General features: G+C 35.3%; 1 protein-coding gene across 1 annotated transcript in view; it reads right to left on the bottom strand.

Annotated features, from left to right (window-relative positions):
• Nucleotides 1-19,720, bottom strand: part of LOC136984964 (uncharacterized protein PF3D7_1120000-like) — a 33,228-nt gene extending 13,508 nt beyond the window's left edge. The window contains exons 1-5 of the mRNA XM_067282117.1: nt 19,701-19,720; nt 19,457-19,580; nt 8,703-8,879; nt 4,628-4,686; nt 3,520-3,626 (exon numbers count right to left, since the gene is read on the bottom strand). Of these exons, the coding sequence (XP_067138218.1) occupies nt 3,520-3,626; nt 4,628-4,686; nt 8,703-8,879; nt 19,457-19,481 (368 nt within the window). The 5' untranslated portion in view covers nt 19,482-19,580; nt 19,701-19,720. The remainder of the gene's footprint in view (nt 1-3,519; nt 3,627-4,627; nt 4,687-8,702; nt 8,880-19,456; nt 19,581-19,700) is intronic.
• Between the last annotated feature and the right edge of the window lie 5,008 nt (nt 19,721-24,728).

Raw genomic sequence — 24,728 nt, 5'->3', positions numbered from 1 at the left:
ATTGTAAAAATATGCTTACAATATAGCTAACGTTGTCTTCGTTTCTTGTCTTAAGTTCATAGTGGCAGTAGTGGAATCTGGAGCAATGTTCAGTGAACAATCCGGAAAGGAAAGTTCATTTGATTTCTGTTTGATGTCTAGCACTAACATATATCACTCATGTTTTTCCTGAGTTAGAAAAGTCCTCCTTTTGAAAGGCAACTGTTAATTTGTGGAAGGAAAAGGTAGCCCTCGATCATTCCCTGGATCGGTTTCAGACCATCACCCACGCTTTATGATGGGGATCTGGGGATCTAATGGATTCTCCGATTTACTTACATCAATCGAAGAATCAGAGTTCACAGAAGTATTCATCATCTTTTCAAACAATGGAAAATTCAACTCCAATCCAAATGATCGATCTTGAGAGCTGCACTGTCTTGACTATTTCTCAAGTTTCTATAAAAAAATTTTTACTCATTCCTTTTTTTCATCTAATAATTTAATTTTTTTACATTTTTCTATTTTAGTGAGACTTGTATTCCTATGACGTCATAGTATTACGAAAATTAGGATTCTTAAAATGTATAGAATTTAAATAAAATAAAATAAATACACTCAAACCTGTTTTTGTGCGGTGGATAGGGACCACATAAAAAAAAAAAAAAAAAAAAATCGCAGGAAACTTCACGAGTAGCTATAAAAAATAGTTTTCGCAACACAAAAAGTATTTTTTTATGCGATGAATAGGGACCACATAAAAAAGCCTCACGTGGAAAATAACTCAAAATCGTACGAAATAACTAGGAATTGCTTTTTTAACTCCTTGGGCCTTTTTCTGCAATCCCTAATGGGGTAAAAATCCTCTAAGAAGTTTATTTTTTATATCAATTGTTTCCACTTAAATACGAATCTAACATTTAAAAAATTTGCCAGGAAATAATTCCCACGAAATAAACACCCTCCCAAAAAGTGGTTTTACAGAAAAACTATATAAAAAGTTAAAAGTTAAAAATACTTTTATTTGATAAATATAGCTGCAGGAAGTGTTATTCTTTTATTAACAAGGCGTGAAATTTCACACCTGCAGTCTACATTTAACACAATATTTCTGATTTTTATGCTATTAAATATGGGACCGAAAAAAAGGTAAGAGAAAAAAATTTTACTTAATAAGAAATGAAAAAAACTTGATGTCATAGAAAACATCCAATAGAGTTTTAAAAAATTTTACAGAAGTCAATTATGTTCCAATTTGATTGAAATTTTCATATACCGCACAAAAACAGGTTTGAGTGTACAGAAATAAACATCAAACGAAATTACAATTATATGTTAATAAAATATAGAAGTTGGGAGCATAGAATCATAACTACAAATCTTTTTCTTTTGCAACATAACTATAAAAATTGTTTTGTTGTTGTTTCGCACAAAAGATAATCAAATTTATTTTAATTTTTTAGTAATTTAATTCATTTTTTTAAAATTTACCAGCTTTTAAATTTATAATTAATTATAAGCAAGTTAACATTGGTTAAACTATCGGATTACCTAGATGATTTTCAAAACGATAACTACAGTATATCTATTACAAGTACGATGCCTAAATTTGCCAAAATCAGTGGATATTTGTTACCCAACATCATTTCTGTTAAACTAATTATTAAACTATGTATCGAAGTTGCGGAAATTAACGGGAGAGAGGGGAAAAATACGCTTGCAGTACAGTTCTTTTCAAGGAAAGTTGTAACAACAAATGTAAAAAACTACTAGTCGGCGCCAGCATTTTACTGTAAATGTCGGGTAGCTATTTATAATTTTTTATGTTGTATAGTAATGTTTTAAACGTGAAAAACAATTAAATCACGGATTTTTACTGATCTATTTAACTATTTTGAAGTGAACAATCTAATAAATTACGATTTCAAGTTTTAAAAGTTTGTAAACTAATTTTTAATTAGTTATTTTTTATTCTAATTAACAAATTCATCTTTTTATAATCGCTGAATTATTAAAATTAAAAATTAAACACTATTACATAATAATAGTTTATCCTGTTATTAATCCACAACTGTAAAATTATATGGCTTCAGAACGGTGAAAAGAGCCATTTCGGATTAAAAACGGATTCTGGTATATTTTCTTATTAAAGATTGCAGCATTACTTCTTGCCGCCTGCAGATGGCTACGCTTAGTCAGCCATATTCAGCAAACGAAATCAACAAGGCAGTTAAGGAGACAAATTCCCTGACTTTTTGACAATTTTTGACAAATTCCCTGACTTTCCATGACTTTTTCCGAAACTAATAAAAATCCCTGACTTTCCCTGACTTTCCAGGTGCGTAGGAACCCTGTGTAATTTTTACACTTTCATATGTTTGTTTTTGTAACTAAATTGTATCATATCTGAAAAAAATTATCATCTTACTATAAAAATTTTATGATCGTAATGTAAAAATAAAGTTTATGTAAAAATAAAATATTTATTTGAGATTAACTCATTTAAATTTTTGTGTGTCCTCTATTTCATTGTGAACTATATTGTGTGTTTATAGAGAAATGGTCAGTAAAGTAAACATGATTATTCAACTTAACCTAACATTTCACATACTTTTCTTAGCTGTTTTGTTGAAGTTTTATGATGAAACTCAAAACTAATTCAAATAAGCTTGACTATTTGTGACCAAGCTTATCAAATTTGCATTGAGTAACCTCGCTTAACGAGCAAAATAAATTGTAAAAATTTGACTTGCTTAACAAATAATATTTTGCATAATGAGGACAAGGAGAGGGGAAATCCTGGATTGTGCGCATGCACCATCAGTCTGTGTTTAGCACTTGTTCCGCTAGCATCTAGTGTTGCTTGTGATCAAACATTTTTCCAAACTTGTGTTCACACATATTACGTATAAACATCGACAATCATAGCCGTTATATAATAAACACGCCATCTTGTACTAAATTTAATAACCAATTACAAATTAAATTTTAAAAATGTCTAAATTAAAAATTAATTATTTATAATTATTAAATTTAATATGATATGGCAGCATAAATGCCTACCTCTAGTCAAATTAATTAATTTCTAATATTTAATTATAGCCTTTACATAACCCAAGAATTTGGCATATCGTTTGGCGTCTTCATCAGACATACCTGTGATTTTTTTGTTTTCCGCAAATCGAATTCGCATTCCAGGTTGGTTCATTTTGCGCTAGAAGAAATGATGATGATGATTCACGTTTCTTAACAATGTATATTGTGTAATTTTCTTTCAATAAATGTTATACATAAAATATTTGCGTATTTTTTTGGCATGGAAAGCAAAAAACTGTTTCGCTTAACGAGTGTTTCGCATTACAAGCAAGATTCTGGAACGAATTATGCTCATTAAGCGAGGTTCCACTGTATTCCTTTATAATAATTAATAATAAGACTAACATTCTGATATTTTATAATAATAATCCATAATTTTTGCAGAGCTCAATGTATTAATTTAATTAAATCATAACTATAAAATTATTATTAAATTTGTATTACCCTCGATCAGAAGACTTCTTTTTTTGAATTGGAGTTATACTTTGTAGATTAACAGACATCCAAGTTTCAAGTAACGAAATCTTATCATTATCTTGTTTTTGTTGTTCCTAAAAATAAAACGTTTGTTATTTCTGGATATAATTCATTCAATATTTTGTATGGGCTATACCAGGGGTGGGGAACCTTTTTGTTCATGAAGGCCACATTACAATTCATCGTCCCTTATAGAGGCCGCATTAAAATTTTTTTTTGTCGTTTTATCCCTAGGCTTAGGCCGCTAAGTAATTAGAAAGTTATGTAATAAAAGAAAGACAGGTGAATAAAAATTGAAAATAATTACATTTTAAGTAATTTTACTTCAGTAGGAACTTTTTATACAAGTAATAAGTAAATAGTAGGCCTTAAAAGTATATATCAACATTTACATCAGAGGCAGCAGAAGGCCACACTTGTTGGCCCAAAAGGCCGCATGCGGCCTTAAGGCCACAGGTTCCCCATCCCTGGGCTATACCTTACAGACATAAAAAGAATTGAATTTGGGATTTTAACTTTAAATAAATAAGAATCTTACAAACTAAATTCTGTAACCAAACATTGCAGTTAGATTGATCATTCAATTAGTTGCACGAGATTTCCATACATTTGTTAAACATTTAATATACAGTATAGAAGACAGTGATTATTTGAATAACTAATGATCAAACAGACATTTCCAAATTTAACTTTCATCATATACAGTAGATGCTCATTAATCCAACCCTTAATAATTGGACCTCTCAATTATAAACATACTTTACTGTCTACAGTACACAGTAAAAGTGATTTTATTTTACATGGCCTTGAAAAATCACATAAAACTCTTTCAATTCTTATTCTAGAAAGTAATTACTTGATTATTACAAAAATATAAATTAAAGCTGTTAAAAATGAAATGTTTTCTAACATACTCTTAATATTTGGTATAAAGGAAACAAAAATTAAATATTTTATTGGTAAAAATTTCAACTCAGGATAATGGAATTTATAAACTGTTGAATCAATATATTAAAAAGGCCAAATATCTTATTAATAATTAAATAACTATTAATATAAAAAAATGAAGTCATACCTTCTGATCATTTACATATTGAAGAAGCTCGGTCACATTTGTCTTTCCATGTATCTTAGCTGTAAATACATTTATTATTCAGACTTTTTTTCCTGGATTTAAATTTTTAAAATATTTTACTGAAAAAACTCAAAAATAAATTTTAGTAAACACACAATGTTATATTAAATAAATAAACTAGACTAGAGTCCAAAATCAAAAGTCCAACACACATTTTTGAATATAACATTAAACTACCAAAGTTTTCTACTTCCTGTTAGTCATGTAAAAATGAAGAATCATAAATCTCAAATTTGATGTTAATTATTTTAATATAAAAGTACATTTAATATGGAATAGGATGACCTCTTACAGATACAGTGATACCTCGGTTTTCGGCGATAATCCATCCGAAAACAATCGGCGAAAACCGAGGCAATTATTTCCATATGAATCAATGTAAATCAAATTAATTCGTTCTAGACACTCAAAAGTACATACCAGAAACACATTTTATAGAGAATTAATATAGTGTTAAATACTAAAAGCAATAAGAAATTAACATAAAAGACTAATTAGCAGAAAAATAAAAGCATTAAGATTAAAGATAAGATAATTAGCATTCAAATGAAAGCAATGGAATTGTTTGGCTAGACACACGGGGTAATGTCTTGTCTTGTAGAAGCTAGTTGGACATGAGCTTCTAGCCTATATCACCCAGTGGTAAAGTGTGACATAATTGTCATGTAATAGTAGTTGTATGTGTTTATGGTGGTTGTATCGAGGGGAATAATGCCTTCTGGGAAATCCCTTTAAGGGTAACTGGCCCCTATTCAGACGTTACAGACGTGAAGAAACCCAGACAACTTCACGTGGCCAGCCTGGCCTGGCGAAGCGTGAACCCACGACCAAACTCCCAGTGTTCAGGGAATGGAACCGTTTGCCAATGGTGTGTCGTCGTGGGGTAATGTTCACACAACGAGAAATAATGCCACATTGCACTGGAAAATGCACGAGTTGTCCTTGTTTTCGCAAAATTAGCAGCGAGGTCACTTGAGCATGCCGACAAAATCCGAGACAAATTTTTCACAAAAAAAGTTGACAAAAACTGAAACCAACAATAACCAAAGTCAACAAAAATCAAGGTAGATGTAGAAGATTGACAATGACAAAACGCACTCATAACCAGGCAATTTATAACCTTTCAGTCCAAGGAATACAATTTCTTAATGAGAACAATCTTAAATCAAAGGTTCTGGGTGGGGTTGATGAGTTGCAACTTGTCTTCCTAGGTCAAATAGTCCCAAGTATTCTCAATTGGGTTCAAGTTTGAACACCTGGCTAGCTAGCCTATCCTATGAATATCTTCATTTTCTAGGAACTCATCAATAACCTATATCTCTGTGAAGTCAAGCATTATTGTTATTAAAAGAAAGGCCAACTGCTCCCTGGAAAAAAACCTGACATAGGGCAGCAGGATCTTGTCCCTGTAACATGCAGCATTCAAATTTCTTCTCTCAGACACACAGAAGAGCATGCAACTATTTACTATTACGCCCCAATTACTAAAAACCACCATCTCCGAAAAGTTCTCTGATGTTTGAACAGAGATAATGAGTTCCTTGTTCCTTCCAGATGAAATGCTAATGAAAATCAGTCTGTAAACAGAATTTTGACTTCATTTGTAAAAAGAACATAAGTTATCTTGACTCCATAAGTGTCTACAGAAATTCAAATAATCTCTTGTGACAGGTGGGTTAAAAGAATACAAATATTAAAAAAACTACATATTGTGTAATTTGAAATGGAATATAAAGTTGTTAGAACAAGAATAAAACTTTTGCATAACTTATCCATTGTAAAACTCAGACCTATGAAAACATTCATTGCTTACACACACAAAATCATGATTGCAATTTGAAATCAGTTTATAACCTAAACCCCTATGAACTGTCTTTTTAACACAGATAATACACAGATTATATACAAATAAACACTTTAGTTTTTTAAAATATTCTACATCATTAGTAAGAGTCTTCCAATGTTTGCTATGAGTAAAGTTCTAATTCATTCTCAGTTCTTTGAACAACTCCAAGCAATTTCAGTAATTGACATTAAAACACTGCAAATACGCATTTACCTATCAATCCATGTTTTTAGCATGATATTAAACATTAAAACTCCAATTATCAAAATTTACAATAATTTTTTTATATGTAGGCCTATTTTATACATTTGCAATTTATTCTTATTTTTTCCATTTACATCAAAAAGATTAAGAATAGTTTAAATGCATTTTATATAAACAAAGGTAATATATTAACAAAAAAGAAAAAAATCATCATAATTTCAGCAAGGAAAAAATATTTAAAGAATAAACAAATGTTTTCCATCATAAAAAAGGGACTTTGTATTACCACCCTCACAGCCTTTGTTTCTGAGAAGGATGTCACTGGACCAGGCTCAACTTCTACATCATACTAGCAACAGAGCTCACCTCAAACATTTGGAAAAGCTGGAAATACATAATACAGCTAGAAAGACCACTGCTGTCGACTAAGGATGCAGATTTCATCTTCCAAGTGTGGAAATCACTATTTGAAGTCCCTTGATAAAATATTAATTTTTAATTGTTGTTATATTATTTTTTTTATTTTTCACATTATGTAAGTGGCCACCTTTATACACACACAGCAATATCCAATTATATGTACTGTACATTCTGTCAACTTTAAAATGTTTGTTTCTCCTCTTTCACCTCCTGCTCTACATCTACATTCAGTTTTGTTACACTCACATATACATACACCAAATTATGACCACTGTTCCGTTTTCATTTGATCCACCCATATATATTGGACATTTTTTGTAAAATTTCTAAAAATCTAGGATGTTCTATTTTGGAATTCATCTAACCTGATGATGACTTAAAAATGGTGAAAAATATTTGTTTATTCATTAAATATTTTTTCCTTGCTGGATTTTTGGTGATTTTTTTTCATTAATTTAATGCATTCATCCAGTTATTTTTCTTGTTTTGCTTAAGTGGTTATCACAAAAATGCTACAGTAACAGCTGTCTAAAATTGCCAGAATTTTACATTTTGAGAAGTTTTTATTTTATAAATGGTTGTGTTTTTATTAATGCAAAAAAAGTTGAAGAAATTTTATAATTCATATTCAGAACTGCTATTCCTCCAATTAAATTATTTACATTTCAAAGATGTACTGAAAACAGTTAAATGTATATTTGGTGCACAGAGCATAAAAATCCAGTCCATATGGAATGTGTTTTAATTGCCTTAATCTTTACAATGTATTTGCTAGTCAGTGCTTAATTTTTAACTATCAATCAAGTTAGATTAGTATAGAACTTTACAATAAACATCCCAAAGCCCAATGTATTGATACTAAACAGAAATTGATTTTTGTTATTCTTCATGTCAGTGGGACTCAAATCCACAAAAGCTGTTGCAGGTTTAAGTCCCACTTTGGGCCAATTCTTTTCTTCCAGAACCTTCTAAATTAAATAATAAATATTAATTTAATTATAATTATTAAATTTAATAAGAGATGGCACCTAACACCTACCTCTAGGCCAAATTATTTAGCATTTAATTATTAATAACAGCAATAATATAGCTCAATCTAATCTGGCAATCGTTTGGTTTTAGTATACTATTGATCCCAACACACTTTTATAGAAAAGTATTTGTTTCATTGTTAATATACATCAAATGAGATAATATTTGTAAAATGATTAACTTTGTAAATTTGAATCACATTCCAAAATTTAAATGTTTTGTGTGCATCATGGAATTATTATGTTCCAAAATAGAACATAACCATATACAGTAAAGAACCTGAACCTGAAGTTGAACAGTGAATCTACCCAAAAACATGTTTGTGTAAATCTATTACAGTAAATGTTTGTTCTGGAAGAATACAATTGTCTTATTAATTGTTATTTAAATTCCTGAATAATAAGCAAGTATCTTTTTTTTAATTCAGTAATTAATAATTTTTGGTATATCTTTAATTTATTTGTAGCATTCAAAACTTTACAAAAATTTTAAGATCAATAAGTTGTATCAAACCTGATCGTAGTTCCTGTCGCATAGGAGAGGTATAATCCCAAGTTACACCATCATAAACATCTTGTGAAGGCCAGATTGTTTGTGGACTACTGAGTGTACCAGCAATCAAAACAGCAGTAGGTGACTGTGATGGTTTATAATTTTTAGGTTTAGGTGTCTTCGGAGATTTTTGGTTATCTAAATTTCAATAAATTATTACATTAAATATTTGTCTAAAAATAATTTTTAAATAAATATATTTCAAAACTTAAATTATAGAAAGAATATAATATTTATTCCATTTATTTTAAGCTGGATATTTAATTTCCACTTAAACATTTCTGTAATCCTTTTTGTAACAAATTTAAATTTAAATATTAATTATAATTAATTTCTAAACTAAAAATGGTGAGTTAATTGGAATTAAGGGATTTTTGTTCGAGAAAGATTTTGAAAGATCAGAGTATCGAGGCAAGTTAACACTGTGCAGTAACAAGTCACAAACGAGCAATTATTTATTGTAGCATTGTCACAATCCCAAACTGAAATTTTTAATCATATTTTTAATTTACTTAATTTAAAATATATGCTCTGCACCTCAAATTAGTAGTAGCTTGCCCCTGTACATCATACTTTTCCATTAACAATAGAGTTGTGCCAGTCATCTATCTAACACCTTTCAAGGATAAATTTTTGAATTGAAATAATGTGGCTTCTGGTTTGTGTCAGACATTCATATATAGTTAATCAGTGCCTCCTGCCCCTAAGGTTTCCATATCTGGTCTTGTGTTTCACCAAACTAACTCTGTTCTCGAGATTAAGGAAGGACAGACAAATGGATGGACAACAGTGGGAATTTATAGCATTGATCTTAGCATTGGCTATTTATGTTACAGAGACTGGGGTATTTGCAAATCTAGATGAAACCAAGTTAATAAAACAAGTTGTCAATGAGAACCTCCTGGGAAGTTTAGAAATACTGAAGATATATAAAGCCTCTTTAAAAAGAACCTTCATAAATCTCAAGAATTGTGAATCCTTATTGGCTGCGTAGAAATCATTTTATAAGAACCAAAAACTGAAAATTTAGCAAAGGGCCCACAACCCATAAATGTTTATGGAAGAAATATTACATTATAATTGGAGCCATCTCATAAATCCTAGTGTTTGAGAATGCAAAGTTCCAGAAGCCTGGTCATTCCCTCTCTTAAATTTTAAAATATAAGGGTGGATCAAATGAAAACAGAATTGTAGCAATTATTTATTTTCAAATGTAATCACCAAAATTACACAAGCACTTGTCCCACTGTTGCACCAAGAGGTGAATACCTCGTTTGTAGAAAGAGTTTGACTGAGATTGAAACCAGTTTTGAACAGTGTCCATGGCTTCACTGTCTGATTGAAAACGTCGACCCCAAAATGCTCTTTTTAGCGGACCAAAGATGTGAAAGTCACATGGTGAAAGACTGGGGCTGTATGGTGGGTGTTCCAACACACTCCACCGAAACTTCACAAGCATGCTCAGTGTGCGAGTGGCTGTATGTGGCCGCACATTGTCATGGAGCAAAAGCACTCCAGAGGACAACATTCCTGGCTGCTTGGCTTTGATTGCTGCAAGCAAACGTTCCAGGGTACCACGTTGCTCTTCTTTAGTCGCAAACATGACACAGACTGATTGCCTGCCGAACAACACTCGCAGCTCATACCACATGGTTGTGCGCGCTTACCAAGGGTGAACCCATTCCTCAATAGGGTTTCTCCTCTTTCACCTCCTGCTCTACATCTACATTCAGTTTTGTTACACTCACATATACATACACCAAATTATGACCACTGTTCCGTTTTCATTTGATCCACCCATATATATTGGACATTTTTTGTAAAATTTCTAAAAATCTAGAATGAAATATATTTTTAAAATATTGAAAAGTAAATACAAATAAAAATTTGATGTCTTCATGCATCCTTTACATATTCATTGTTGAAAAATAGGAAAAATATTTTTCTAAACATTTTCATGATCTGTTGTTTGCTGGCAACACTGGCTGGTTTTTTTTTCTCTCAAGCTCCCTCTTTTACCTTTTTTTCCCTCGCCTTTTGTTTTATTTTTTCTTTAGACATGGACGAATTGTGTGAAGTTCTAGTGTTAATATATGTTCCTTTTGTAAATTGAAAGTATTAATTATCATAGTGTGAATTAGTAATTCAATTACAACAGATTATGAGCCCAGCATCACTTTAACTGTGCAATGGAACTTTCTAGACTTTACATTGGATATTTAGAAGGCAAGTCTAACTGGTTGACTTGGAAATATAAAATTTGCATCGAGTTTAGGAGTATTCCCGGTGCATTGGATGTTATTGAAAGAAAAATTCCAAAAGGGGAAGAATTAGATTCTGATGCTTCAAAGGAAGAAAGAACAAGGTATAAAAAAGAACTATTACATTTTACTAATTGCCATAGTAGTGCCTTGTTGATTTTAACTTCCAATCTGTCTGAAGAAACTTTAAAGAAAGTCATGCATTTTACAACAGCATGAGACATTTGGTTAGAATTACAAAGATTATTTGAAGGTGTCTGTGAGGACAAGGCTTACGATCTTTGTATGTATGAGATTGTTTGGTTATGAACGTCAAGTTGGAGATGATATGGCCAGCCATTTATCAAAACTAAAAAACATTTGGAATGATTTGAATGTAGAATTGACAAAGGATGAAAGAGTGGAAAAGTTACCAGATTTATTGTTAACCTGTAAAGTGTTAGATACTTTATATGAAGATTATTTTTCATTTAAGTCAAGCTAGCTTCTTATTTTAAAAATGGATCATACCATAGATAATTTAACTGTTCAACTGTGCTTGAATGAAAGAGCTTTAGCTTGTAAGGATAATGAAAATGAAAACCAGGATGTCTTAGTTACTAACACAAGTAAGAAGCTGTTCAAATCTAAATCAGTGGGAAAATCTAGTTCAGATATTGTTTGTCACTGTTGTCACAGAACTGGTCATAACATGAAGTATTGTTTTAAAAGGAAAGCAGACAGTAAAACTAAACAAGAAAATAGTGTTTTCTGCAGGATCTCATAAAGGTAATAATTGTAATATGACTCTCTTGACAATTATGTCGAATATGGTACTCAGTGAAAACGACAAAGACGGTTGTATGTAGACAATGGAGCTACAAGTCATGTTACCTATCAACAAAATTTGTTTTGTAATTTTGAGCACTTTAAAGATCCACATTCAGTTACCACAGCAAGTGGAGACAAAATATATGCAATAGGTAAAGGAACAATTGAAGTAGAAGCACATGTGGATAATATATGAAATGAAATTACATTATGTAATGTTTAGTTTTACCTTAAGAGGAATCTATTTTCAATGTTAGCTGCTCAGGATCATCATCAATCTACCTTATTTATATCAAAGGCCAAAGAATGTAAATTAAAAGTTGATGGAGGATGTGTAATAATAACTGGTAGACATAGCCAACATGGAGGTCTTTTTAAGCTTAATTTAAGAAGTGTAACGTAGCAAGCCATGTGAGGTAAATGCAGTTACTAAGTCAAATTTATTACAGATCTATCACGAGAGGCTGGGTCACCAAGACACATGAAAACAATTGTAGCGTGAGAACTTGGTGTTAAAGATGACTTGGATAATGAAATATGCAAAGGATGTAATTATGGCAAATCTCATAGATTAAAGTTTGGAACGCAGAGGGAGGATGTGTTAGGATGTGTTAAAATGTGCTCTGTGGAATTTTTGTAATTGTGCCGGAAGTATTAACCGCATTACATCTTCGAGGATACTATTGGAATCGACTCTGGATCCTGGTTCAATTGATATATATATTGTTACTGTATGCTAATTGGGGAATAGATAGTTAATTTTTAATTTCTAAAATTCGATCAGGTTTGGCGGGGGGGACGACTTAATCTCTGAGGCGGCACAAAGGGGTTTGTTAGAGGTTAGCATAGTCAATTAGGTCCTAAGGAGGGTAGCAATTCGTTTAATATTAATCGTATTATAAGGGTTTGGGTTTTTGCAATAGAGATTAATTGGTACATTTTAACTTTAGAACGGTTATAACTTTATTCTATTGTGTTTAAGTCAGGTTATTATGTTATAGAATATTATAATGGTTAGTTTTAAATATTATTTGTGTATAATTATTTTACTCCAACACATTTAGGTGGGGTCTACACGTGTTACATTCCAAGACTGTTAGGATAATAAATTACGAGGGGTTGCGGGGGAGAGGAGGTGTTCAAGGGAGTGTGTCGAGCAAAGGGGAGTTGTGAGGCAGGACGACAGTTGGTGACGGTGCGATAGGCGAAAAGTCAAATTACATCATGAATTTAAACATCTGTTTATTTAATTATTATTAGATTAGTATTTCGGTCAAAATTACATCACGAATTTAAACTTTCATTATTTAATTATTATTGGAATAGTATTTTGGAGAATAAAGGGTATTTCTTATTACCTATTCCTGTTATTTTGGCAACCAACCAACTTTGCTTTCCCCTCTGTCTTGGCTGGATTACTCCATCTCGGACAGAGTCTTTTGGCCACCAGGCATCTTTTCTCACACAATACGCTGTACACTACCCTCTCATGGTTGGTTGATTACACTTTCCACATATTCTGTTATCTCTTTTGTTCTCCATGGAGAACAAGGCTCTATCTGAATTTTTGGAAAAGGCATATCGCATCGCCAGTGAAGTTAAGGGCTTTTGCGCTGAGAAGAAGGGGAAAAGATCGTGCTCCACTCAGAATAAAAACTTTATAAATGATCAGATCCAGAAGTTAATAGACCTCGCAGCCGGCACCATAGGGGATTGCTGTAAACCCAATGCAAACCCTGTTTGCTCTGGGAAAAACCAACAGCTTGTTCTGTCTGGGACCCCTGACCCCTCATTGGGGAGAGGGACACCAGTCAAGAAAAACAATAAAATTCTGAATGCTGAAGCCACTACTCCGATGCCCATCTTGCACCCTCCCACCACTTGTTTCATAACTAGAACAGAGATTGAGGGTTTTACCGGCAAACTTAATAAACTTCTCTACGAAGACCTCCCTGCTATCATGGGAAAAGTGAAGGACAGTGCTTCTAGCCATAGCCCACGGTCTTCTACCACCAATGATGACAAACAGCAAAGTGCCAGCGACGTCAAACATCTAAACATCCAACTCAACAAAATCAACAATAAATTGGACAGGATCACAGTGACCAATAAAAAAATAGGTGACAACATAGACTATCTTGTTGATCGAATGGATCTTGAGGCACCATTATCTCAGATGGAGGGCCTCTCCGGTAAATTGGGGAAGCTCCTGGAAGAAGGCCCCATTCAAGAAATACTGGAAAATCAACTTAGCACGAAGGCTAAAATTGAAGAGATCTGCACACAAGGCCCCTGTGTGAACAGCGTCGACAGATCCTACAGCACAGCGCTTAAATCAGGAAAAATAGTTGAATCCTCTGGTAACACTAAAAGACCAAAAACCGATACGGAGGTCCTTCTTCTGTACAACAAAGGAGAGGAAGCGAGCTGTAATAAGCTCAGGAGACTCCTTTTTGAGAAGATCAAACCATCTAGGCTCCGGATTGGAGTTGACAGAGTCCGCAACATCGGAGGTGGGGGAATTGCAATCGAGATAAGAAACACTAGCGATGCCGACCGACTTGTGAAACATATCTCCAAGGAAATTCCACAAATAACTATTAAAAGGCCAAAGAAGCGTTTGCCTTACGTGGCTTTTTATTCAGTTCCTGTTCAAGTGACCCGGGAGGAGCTACCTTTACTTGTCTATCGGCAGAACGAGTTCCTGAGCGAAACATATTCTGAAGACGAGTTCAACGAGGCCTTCAGAGTCAAATTTACTATGGGCAAGAAGGGGAAAGACTTTACCAACTGGGCTGTGCAGGTCTCGCCCAACCTGCGGAAAAGGCTTCTGATTCTGGGGAAGATCTCTGTGGAATGGTCCAAATGCAGGGTCTCGGACTTCTGTCCGGTCCTGCAGTGCTACAGGTGCTGTAGATTTGGCCATTCGACTAAGTCCTGTAGCCAGACAGTGCCAACATGTAGTCACTGCTCTGGCGAACACTCCTACAAAGACAGCAAACATAAGGACAAGCCAGCTAAATGCTGTAATTGCACCCATGAGAAAGCAGCTAACTCTGAACACAACGCACGTGACAGCACATGTCAGGTTTATACTCGTATCAAAAACAACGTAATTAATAGTACTGAATATGGACCAACGCAGTAATAAAAGTATTCGTCTTCTGCAATACAACACCGGAAGAAGTATTGCTGCCACCTCAATCTTAAGCTCCAAGATCAATGACTGCAACTTCATCTTCTGCCAGGAGCCCTACTGTGTGCGTAACCGCCCGGCTTGTCTTCCAACCACTTGCACCATCCTTAGTGGTACCTCAGAGTATCCCTGGGCGGCCTCTATCGCCCCCAATGACAACTTGTCCCTTCTGCACCACAGCAACATTAGCTCTCAGTGCATCTGCTGCTCTGAGATCATTGTCAACGACAACAGGCTCATCCTAATCAACTTTTACTGTCCGATGAATCTTTGCCCGCAATGGGCTTCTTGTTGTTAACAATCCAAACTCCCCTCCCACCTTCGTCTCCAGCCAGGGACATAGCTGGATAGATGTTACGGCATGTTCCCTGGGCTGTTATTCCACTATTTCTGACTGGAAGGTTCTCAACGACTCCATAGATGATCATGCTGTTATTACCTTCAATATTAACACCACCACCAATGACAACATAAGGCACCCACGCCTTAAATACAATCTTAGGCATGCGGATTGGGACAATCTCAGGACCTACCTCCATAATAACTTGATTGACTGTGTCCATCCTGACCCTCAGATTACTCGTGAGCGCATAGAGGGTAATATTAATACTATTGAGAAGGCCTGCAGCATCTTTATTCCGAAATACATGAACACTCATAAGCCCGTGCCTTGGTGGACGGAAAACCTGACAATCCTTCGCCTAAAGAACATCAGGCTGCAGAAGAAATACCAGACGAGTCACACTGAGCCTGATCGGACCAACCACAAATTGCACTACCTTCAGCATCTTCGGAATTATAAAACCGAGATTAAAAAGGCCAAGCAAACTTCTTGGACTCATTTCTGCCAATCGGCGGCTAAAAACCCCTGGGGTTTTATCACTCGCTATGCCACCAATAAGTTCAAAAGCAGGTCCGTCTTACATTCCTCCACTCCTGGCGAGGACTTTTTCCAGGCAGCCAACCGGAGGATGGATCAATTCTGCCTGGAGGATAACTTAGATCAGGAGACTGAATATCATCATAGGATTCGAACTCTGGTATCTAATGCAATTAGTACCCTCGATACTCCAAGCTTCCAGCCGCACGAGATCAAGTACGCCTTCGCCAATCTTAATAGCAGGAAGGCTCCTGGCTGCGACGACATCACGCCTGAGTTGGCAAAGAAGCTCTGGAATATAATCCCCGAGCACCTGATGCATATTTATAACACCAGCCTCTCTCATGGAATCTTTCCCAGTAACTGGAAATGTGCCAGAATTGTTCCGATTCCTAAACCTGGAAACCCTGAGGAGAGCCGTCCCATCTCCCTCCTGCCAGTTCTTGGCAAGGTGCTGGAGAGGTTGATCACTAATAGACTCCAATGGCACCTGGAGAAGAACAACTTTCTGCACAGTAACCAGTTTGGTTTTAGGCCACAGCGCTCGACCGCAGATGCTATTGAAGGCGTCATCAGCAGCATTAACAACCTCCTAAGTAGCTACAAGTATGTGATGGCCATCAGCCTGGACATTGCAAAGGCTTTCGACAGTGCCTGGTGGCCCTCTATTCTTTACCGCCTTAGAGCCAAGGATTGCCCTGCTAATCTTTACCGAATTATTACTGACTACCTCACTAACCACTCCGCCACTCTTAACTATGGAGGACATAACGTATGCCGGAGCGTGGTCCGTGGCTGCCCGCAGGGCTCTGTGTGTGGCCCTTTGCTATGGAACGTTGTATTTGATGATTTCCTCAACCAAAATTTTGGGCAACATGACATGGTGGCCTACGCGGATGATGTCCTGGTGCTGCTGGGTGGGCGTTCTCGGGCAGAACTAGAGCGCAATGGAAACCACATATTGGAACAAGTCCTCGATTGGGGAACTAAGAATAAACTAACATTTAATGCTGCCAAGACCTGTGGCATCGTATTTAATAAACCAAGGCAGCCCAATCTGTACCGAAGAGTGCCAACTGTCAAGATGGGCAATCATTCTGTTCGCATAAAGAAAACTATTAAGTACTTGGGAGTTGTCTTGGACTTTCGCTTATTATGGAATACCCATACCCAGTATATTACAGATCGCACCGGGAAGATCTTCAATGCTCTGGCAGGCATGGCAAGGAAGCGTTGGGGCCTGGCAGCCGAAGCCCTTGACGCAATATATAATCAGATTTTCCTGCCGATCACTACATATGCATGTGGAAGCTGGGGGCATGACATCACCAAATCCCATATAAAAAGGAAATTTATCACTGCCCAACGTAGAGCTCTTCTTCAAATTACCAAGGCGTATTGCACCACCCCCAGCGCTTCTTTACAAGTTTTGGCAAAAAAGGCACCCATCAATAAAGTGATAGCCCTCAACTCTAAACTGTGGCACATAAAATGGGGTCGAGATATCTATACTGATAATCACTGTATTAAACATGAAGACTTGGAGACCAATGTGAGCTTTGCCAATTCGAGGCACCCAGCCACTCCTTGCAATATCCGTTTCGACACCTCTGACCAGACTGACCTCCATATTTTCACCGACGGATCTAAAACCGGCTCAAACGTGGGCTGTGGCTTTGCTGTTTTCAATAATGACGAAGAAATTGCTACGGGCCATTTCAAGCTTGGGGAGCACTGTTCCGTCTTCCAGGCAGAGCTTCTTGCCATTAGAAAAGCCATCGACTGGTCAAATGATAACTACACTACTAAGGAAATCACTATTATTACAGACAGCGCTTCTGCAGTGGCACTCCTTCAGGCCAAGACTTATCATCCCATTGCCACTGGCATTCACGAAACTGTTATCCACTCTCCCAACCATTTTCACATCAGCTGGACCAGAGCTCACCAGGGCACCCACGGTAATGAGAGGGCGGATGCCATTGCTAAACAAGCTTCCACTGACCACTCCCTGCCCTTCTCTTACAATAAAATTAACATCAGGGCCATCAAGGGCATCCTTTGGCAGGATCTCCTTGCCTCCTGGCAGGACGAATGGAATCATAACGACTCCATCACCTTTAACTTTATTCCAAATATAAAGGAATTCCTGACTCTTAAGTGGTACACTCCCAACCACTATCTTTCTCAGTTTCTGACCAACCATGGTAGGTTCTTTACCTACCTGGCTAGGTTTAAAGGAACAACTAACCCTTCTTGCACCATCTGTGGAACCTCTGATGGCAGCACCCACTACACCCTGCAGTGCCCGCTTCTGGAGTTGGAACGACTCCACCTCAAGACGACCATCGAGACCCACAACGACAACTGGCCCCCTCAACATCTGGACAGTCTTCTTAAATATAAAGACACCTACAGTGCCTTTTTCCACCTTATTTCTGTGTATTTTAAAAGAACATCGGTACCTGCCTACTGAATTCTTGGCAACGGTTAGCGGCGACTCTCATTCTACTCCTCAGCATGTTCTTCTGGCCTCTGCTTGTGTATTGCACAATTCATTGTAGATTTTGTAAATATTTGTAAATATTGCAGTTTATTTCTCTTTATTTTTTTTTTCATATGTATCTGTATTGTTTTTTTTAATTGTATTTTATTCCATTTTTTTTATTTATTATTATTGTTATTATTATTTCCATTATTATTGTTTTTTTTTTGTTTTTATTTACACTGTATACGGTATTTTAATTTGCCGTATCTACGTTCCTATGTATTGTAATCTACACTCTCATTTTATGTACTTATTATTTGTCGCGCTTGCACCCGGTTATGTTATACTACGGTATCGGGAATGTACCTTTTTGGTATCTTAATCAATAAATAACTAACTAACTAACTAACTAACTAACTAACAAGTCCACAGGGTACAAAACCAGGTGAACTGATACATGTGGATATATGTAGACCATTTGAACCATTTGTCTGGTTATAGATACTTTGTTTTATTTAAAGATGACTTTTCAAGATTTCAATTTATCTATTTTATTACGAAAAAGTCTGAAGTGTCTGAAAAGCTAAAACACACGATAGCTGAAGTTAAAGTTACTGGACATAGCCTACAGTCAAAGAAATTCCGAGCAATAATGACAGAGAATTTGATAATGCTATTGTTAGAAAAATTCTACAGAAAAATGGAATAAGACAATGATTGACAATGCCATATACTCCAGAACAGAATGGCTGCTGTGAACACGAAAACAGAACAATAGTTGAGGCAGCAAGGTCTTTAATGTATACTAATAAAAATTTCACCCAAAAGCTATGGGCAGAGTTAGTAAATACTGCAACTTATATCCTAAATAGAACATGTATATAGAAACGTATATATTGGTTTAATAAACTCTCATCAATCTTTCCAATTGATAACTGTGATAAGTTCATAAAATTTATAGCAAATTACATATAGATATTGGGAAATTTATTACAATAAATTAATTTAATTTAACCAATATAAATACAACAGAAGTTACTCTTGATTAAGACAGAATGACCTAAAAGTAACTTCCATTACCTAAATTCGATAAAGTGTCATCCATTTTGAAGCATTACGTTTAAATATTTAATGGCAGACGTTTGTTCTTTGCCAAGTTCCATTCACCATTTACGTCTTTACTTCACACGTTTCACTATCCAATCTGTTTGGTTCAAAATAAATACTTACTCTTATTTGATTTCCTGTGTGATTTTGAAGGTGTCATAAAGAAAGAAAATTCTTTAACTTATTAAAACAAATATAAAAATTTTAAAAAACAAACCACGATGAAAACAAAATCAAATTAAAGCGCGATTCTTCGTAAAGCGCCCTCTGAGCATTTCGATGGATATTAATCACATTTTTTGTTTAATTTCAAATTTTTAATATTATATAAGCATAGGGCCTAGTTTTGTTTATTTTACCCTTAAATATTCCCACAATAAATTTCAGCTCATTTTGATCACTAGAACCCGTGCCGACTTGCATCGAATCGTTTCCATACATATGGTTCTAGAGAAGTGGCACGTATTCGCTTTGTTCGCCATTCTAACACAATTTTCCGGGCTATTAACACATATAGTTTTTTTTTCGTGATTTGGAGATAAACCACCAAATCACGGGTGCAAAATTACCGTCAAATCGGCAAGTACTCGCAGTTTTGTTTTTTAGCATTCGCGAAGTTAACTGTGAGTGAAAGCGCAAATCTTGTAATACGCGAGTGTATCATATTTTGAGAAAAAGCTAAAATACCTACAAAACCTATACCTAACTGTGTCAAGAAATTGGTGGATCTTTATCATATGTGGAGACTCTCCATATGTGATAAAGATCCACCAATTTCTTACGGTCGACTTCCGTTGATGGAAAGATGTCGATCCGAAGTCGGGAGACGAAGATGGGCACGAGACACACACGCAACAACAGATCCGTCACTTGGAACTTTCGGGAGAAAAAGCCGTCGAGTCCTCGAATTCTCAGGTTTTATCCGTTTTCCTCCGATTCCACTTTCCGATTGGTCTCTCCTCGTTACCTGGTGACAATTCGAAACCTTTCGGGGGCACGGGAGAGGTCAAAATCGAAGTTTAATTCGATTCCCATTCGGAGATAGACGATCTGCGTTTCTCCATTGTTCTATTGTTTAAAAGTTCGCGTCGTTTTCATTAAGAGAAACTACTTCTAACTTCTATTTTTTTTCTCTAAAAAGAAGATAATTTTTTCCTTAAAAACAAATTATTTTAACGCGAATTTCAGTGAGGGACGGACCTGTCAGAGCCTCACAATATTATTTGAGTAAAGTATCATACGCTTTTTTCCTTTTCTGGTTTTAAAAAAACAAAAGCAGAAATTATCATTATAGCAACTATTATATATACTGTATTTTATAAATCTGAGTAAATTTCTTAAGAGATAAATTCAATAAACGTATACTTTTGTACATGGATCAATAAATAATGGCTTTTTATTATTTTTTTCAAAGCCACATAGGTTTATGGTTGTGGATTAATTTAATAATTTTAATTATTCAGCAATTATATAAATTATGTAACTGTTAATTAGAAAAAATAACCGACTAAAAGGTCAAAGAAGCAATAGCATATTTGCATAGTAAGTGGTATGCTGTTTTATTTTGTCAATGTCCGAGAATTTTTACAAAGTTGGTCAGGGAATTTAAAACAAAAATTTGAGTAGGAATCCAGTGGCGTGCCATCATGGAAGCGGTGGAAGCGCCGCTTCCCTTGTATTTTCTAAAATATAAATTTTCATATTTTAACGTAGTTTGAATTAATTAAAATTAATATTTTATTATAATTGCATTATGTATCTTATTACAAATTTCTATACTACATATGAAATAAACGATAAGATTGTTATTGTATATTCGAATATCAGTGGCGGAATGGAAGCGCTGTATTGTCGAAAACCGGGTCAGCTTCCAAGCAGCCAGATTATACTCATTCGCGCATGCGCTTTACAGAGCACCAACCTCACACGGTTTAGCTGGTGGAAGCTACACACGTATAACGCTTCCAATGATTCTATCCCGGACCGGTTCTGGGCTGTTAGCCGCCCTCGCCCGATTATGTGAATCATAAGTACTGTGGGGAAGTACCCGATCTTGAGAGTATTCCCGTGCAGGAACAAAACAAAAAGAAACAAAAATAAATTATACACTCCATGACTCCAATGCAAGGAACTTAAGGTTTATTTTAGTCCTTCTAATCACTACTCTGTCCTTCCACTATAATAGACAAAAAAAAAAAAAAAAAAAAAAAAAAACAATTTCGCGACTCTTTCGTCTACACGTCCTCACTCCCTTTCTTTCTTCCGAAAAAGTCCCTCTTCTTCCCTTGAGCTTGCGCGATCCACCTCCTTTCCTCCTTGATCCGGGTTTTTCGGTTGTCATCGGAGAATGCATATCCCTTCTTTACCCTGTAGCCCACCCCAGGAGTTGGTTACGCAATAGAACACGTGATCTTCAGACCACATATCTCTCCTTCTCCCATTAACTTTTACAACAACAAACGAGGAACTTTTACACGATGAGGGCCCATCCTTCCTTTATTACGTGAACCACCCAAGGGGCTGGTTACGAGCCAGTTACGCAACAGAACACGTGGTCTTCAGACCACAGTATATTTATTTCTTAACCCAACCGATAGGAATTTACTGGTATGTTTTTATGATAGTTCTGTATATTTGAGAAAAGTTATTAAAAAAATCCATTAAAATATTTGATATTTTTATTCTGCTCTCCCATCTTATATTACTTACGGATTTCAATGTGTAAACCAGTGATATTACGATTTCGTATGTCCCATCTATAAGGGTATGTAGAAAAAAACGAGTACAATTCTTGTACAATGTTAAAAAATTAACTGTTACTTCGGCAGCATCATTTACAACCAAATTTAATGAATAAGACGCACAAGGTACAAAATAGCTCCAGAATTTATTTTCCTTAAATTTACGATTTATGTATCCTTTGTCATAAAAATTTGCCTTTCCAGTTTTTTCCCACGACTACAAATATTTAGGTACAAAGTAACTGGTTTTGACTTATTTCTACTTAAGAAGTGATTAAATAATTTAAAAATTAGGGAATTGGGGACATACCGTATTTTACGGACTATAAGACGCACTTTTTTCTTCGAAAAATTGCGTCCAAAATTCAAGTGCGTCTTATAGTCCGTAGCGTCTTATAGGCATTTTTTTAAAAAATTGCTTAAAAATTAAGGTGAGTCTTATAGTCCGTAAAATACGGTAAATAAAACCCTGCCGAAAGAGCCAGAATTTTACTTAAACAAAAGCTTAACCGAACCAATCTCTAGCCGAGTACAGCGGGGACTGATTTCTTCGTAATATTAGATAATAAAGACAGAAATTTTTCTAGTTCAATGAGAGTGACTAAAAAGTTGTAAATTTTGGAAATTTTCGTGAACACTGGTCCTAAAACGAATTAGTTAGAAAACAAATGACGGACAATCCACTCAGTATTAAGTTTAACATATTTAGATTTTTTCAGCTATGGTGAGAAACGTTTAAAATTTACAACAACCCTGTCGCGTTCTTTGAGGTACACTAGTGATGCGACAAGAGGCATTTGACATTGACCGGTATCGACACCCCTCGGGATTTGGCATGCACACTGCACACCTACCTGGACCGTCTCTGATTCCATCCATTAGCCACTCGTATCGAGCTATTTGACTAAGTGGATTGTTTTAAAATTTAAAAAGTAAATAATATTTTATGTTAATTTTATGTACGTTTCTTTACAAAGCTAAGTTTAATTATAATTTTCTTTAAAAGTATATTAATACAATTGAACAATATATTAGATGGTATGTAGATCCACCGCACATTTTATTTCACCGAGTAAGTTTTTATAATTTATTTTTAATTTTAGCCCTTATATCGTGGCTAGCGATTCAGAATGTAATTGTGATATTAAAAATACATTTAGAGAAGTCTACAGTTTTTACTGGCTTATCGAACAAATGAATACGAATGGACCCCTTAGAACAGGGATGGGCAACCTTTTTCTATGTAAGGGCCGCATTTTAAGACCTTTGAACTGATGCCGGCCGCATACAAGAGAAAGAGGAAAAAAAAGTTGATAAATCAGATTTATTCATTCATATATACCAGGGGTGTCCAACCAAAATCAAGATTGGGCCGTTTTGTAAATTTATTTTAGTTCGCGGGCCAAGACAAAAAATATATTAACCTGTCCGATGTTCAAATTTTTCTCCGTTGCGTGTCGCTTCCTGTTGAATTTTTCTCCGTTGCGTGTCGCTTCGTGTTGAATTTTCGTCGATTTTAAGCCTAACGAAAATTTTTATAATAATAATCGAGGCTATCGTATCGTTAAAAATTATTTCTTTATTTTGTACAAACAAAATAAATATATTCAAGAGTATAAAAACATGAAAATTATACTTTAGAAGTAAATTTAGTATCAAAAACGTTCGATTCGGCAAGACACAGTCCGACTGAAAATCGTGCCGATTACCGGCGATTCCGATTACCGGGGTGCCGATTTACGAGTCTCTACTGTATTTTGAATGTGAACACAAATTATGTTTTTTTTTTTTTTTTTTTTTTTTAACTCTTTCCGCCCTGTGGGCACTAAGAAGGCCTCTTTTTTAGTAGGCCCATTATGGGTTCGGCCAGGCCCACAATGGGGCGACCGGGTGGTGAGGGACGGGGCCCGACATATCCGAACGGACCACCCCCCGAAAAATTCCTGGGGATTATTCGACCCGTTCGGATTCGATCCCGGGTCCCCCAGAGCGGTAGGCTGCCACCTTGACCGCTCGGCCATCCGGCCGTCAAATTATGTGTCTACCAGAAACTTGCAGTATTTATGTGGATTTTTTTAGAATTTTTACTGCTGGAAATTTCACTTAACGAAAGTTTTGAATATTCAACCAAAGTTGGCGGGCCGCACGGGAAGTCACATCGGGCCGGATTGTGGCCCGCGGGCCGTGGGTTGGACAGCACTGATATATACAGTAATTATAAATTAGCATAGGTATATAATTTAGCTTTTGGAACTGATGTAAACGTAATATATTAGAAATATTTGGTTAAATATTCGTCACTGCTAGTTTTAAATTAATTTCAATGTGTCTGTTAGCTGTTTCTTGTTTTAATTTTTACTAAATTCATTGCGGGAAAAACTATTCACATACATAAGTTGTAAGAATAACGTTTTGAATTTTTGCTGCATACTTCCTTAAGCTGGGAAATTGATATATTTATTCAGATTTTATGCGTCGCGGGCCGCAGGTTGCCCATCCCTGCC

This window comes from Centruroides vittatus, unplaced genomic scaffold (genome assembly GCF_030686945.1).
Source record: "Centruroides vittatus isolate TY-2023 unplaced genomic scaffold, ASM3068694v2 contig_941, whole genome shotgun sequence".
NCBI classification, from domain to species: Eukaryota; Metazoa; Arthropoda; class Arachnida; order Scorpiones; family Buthidae; genus Centruroides; species Centruroides vittatus.
This window is presented reverse-complemented; position numbering and strand designations above follow the sequence as displayed.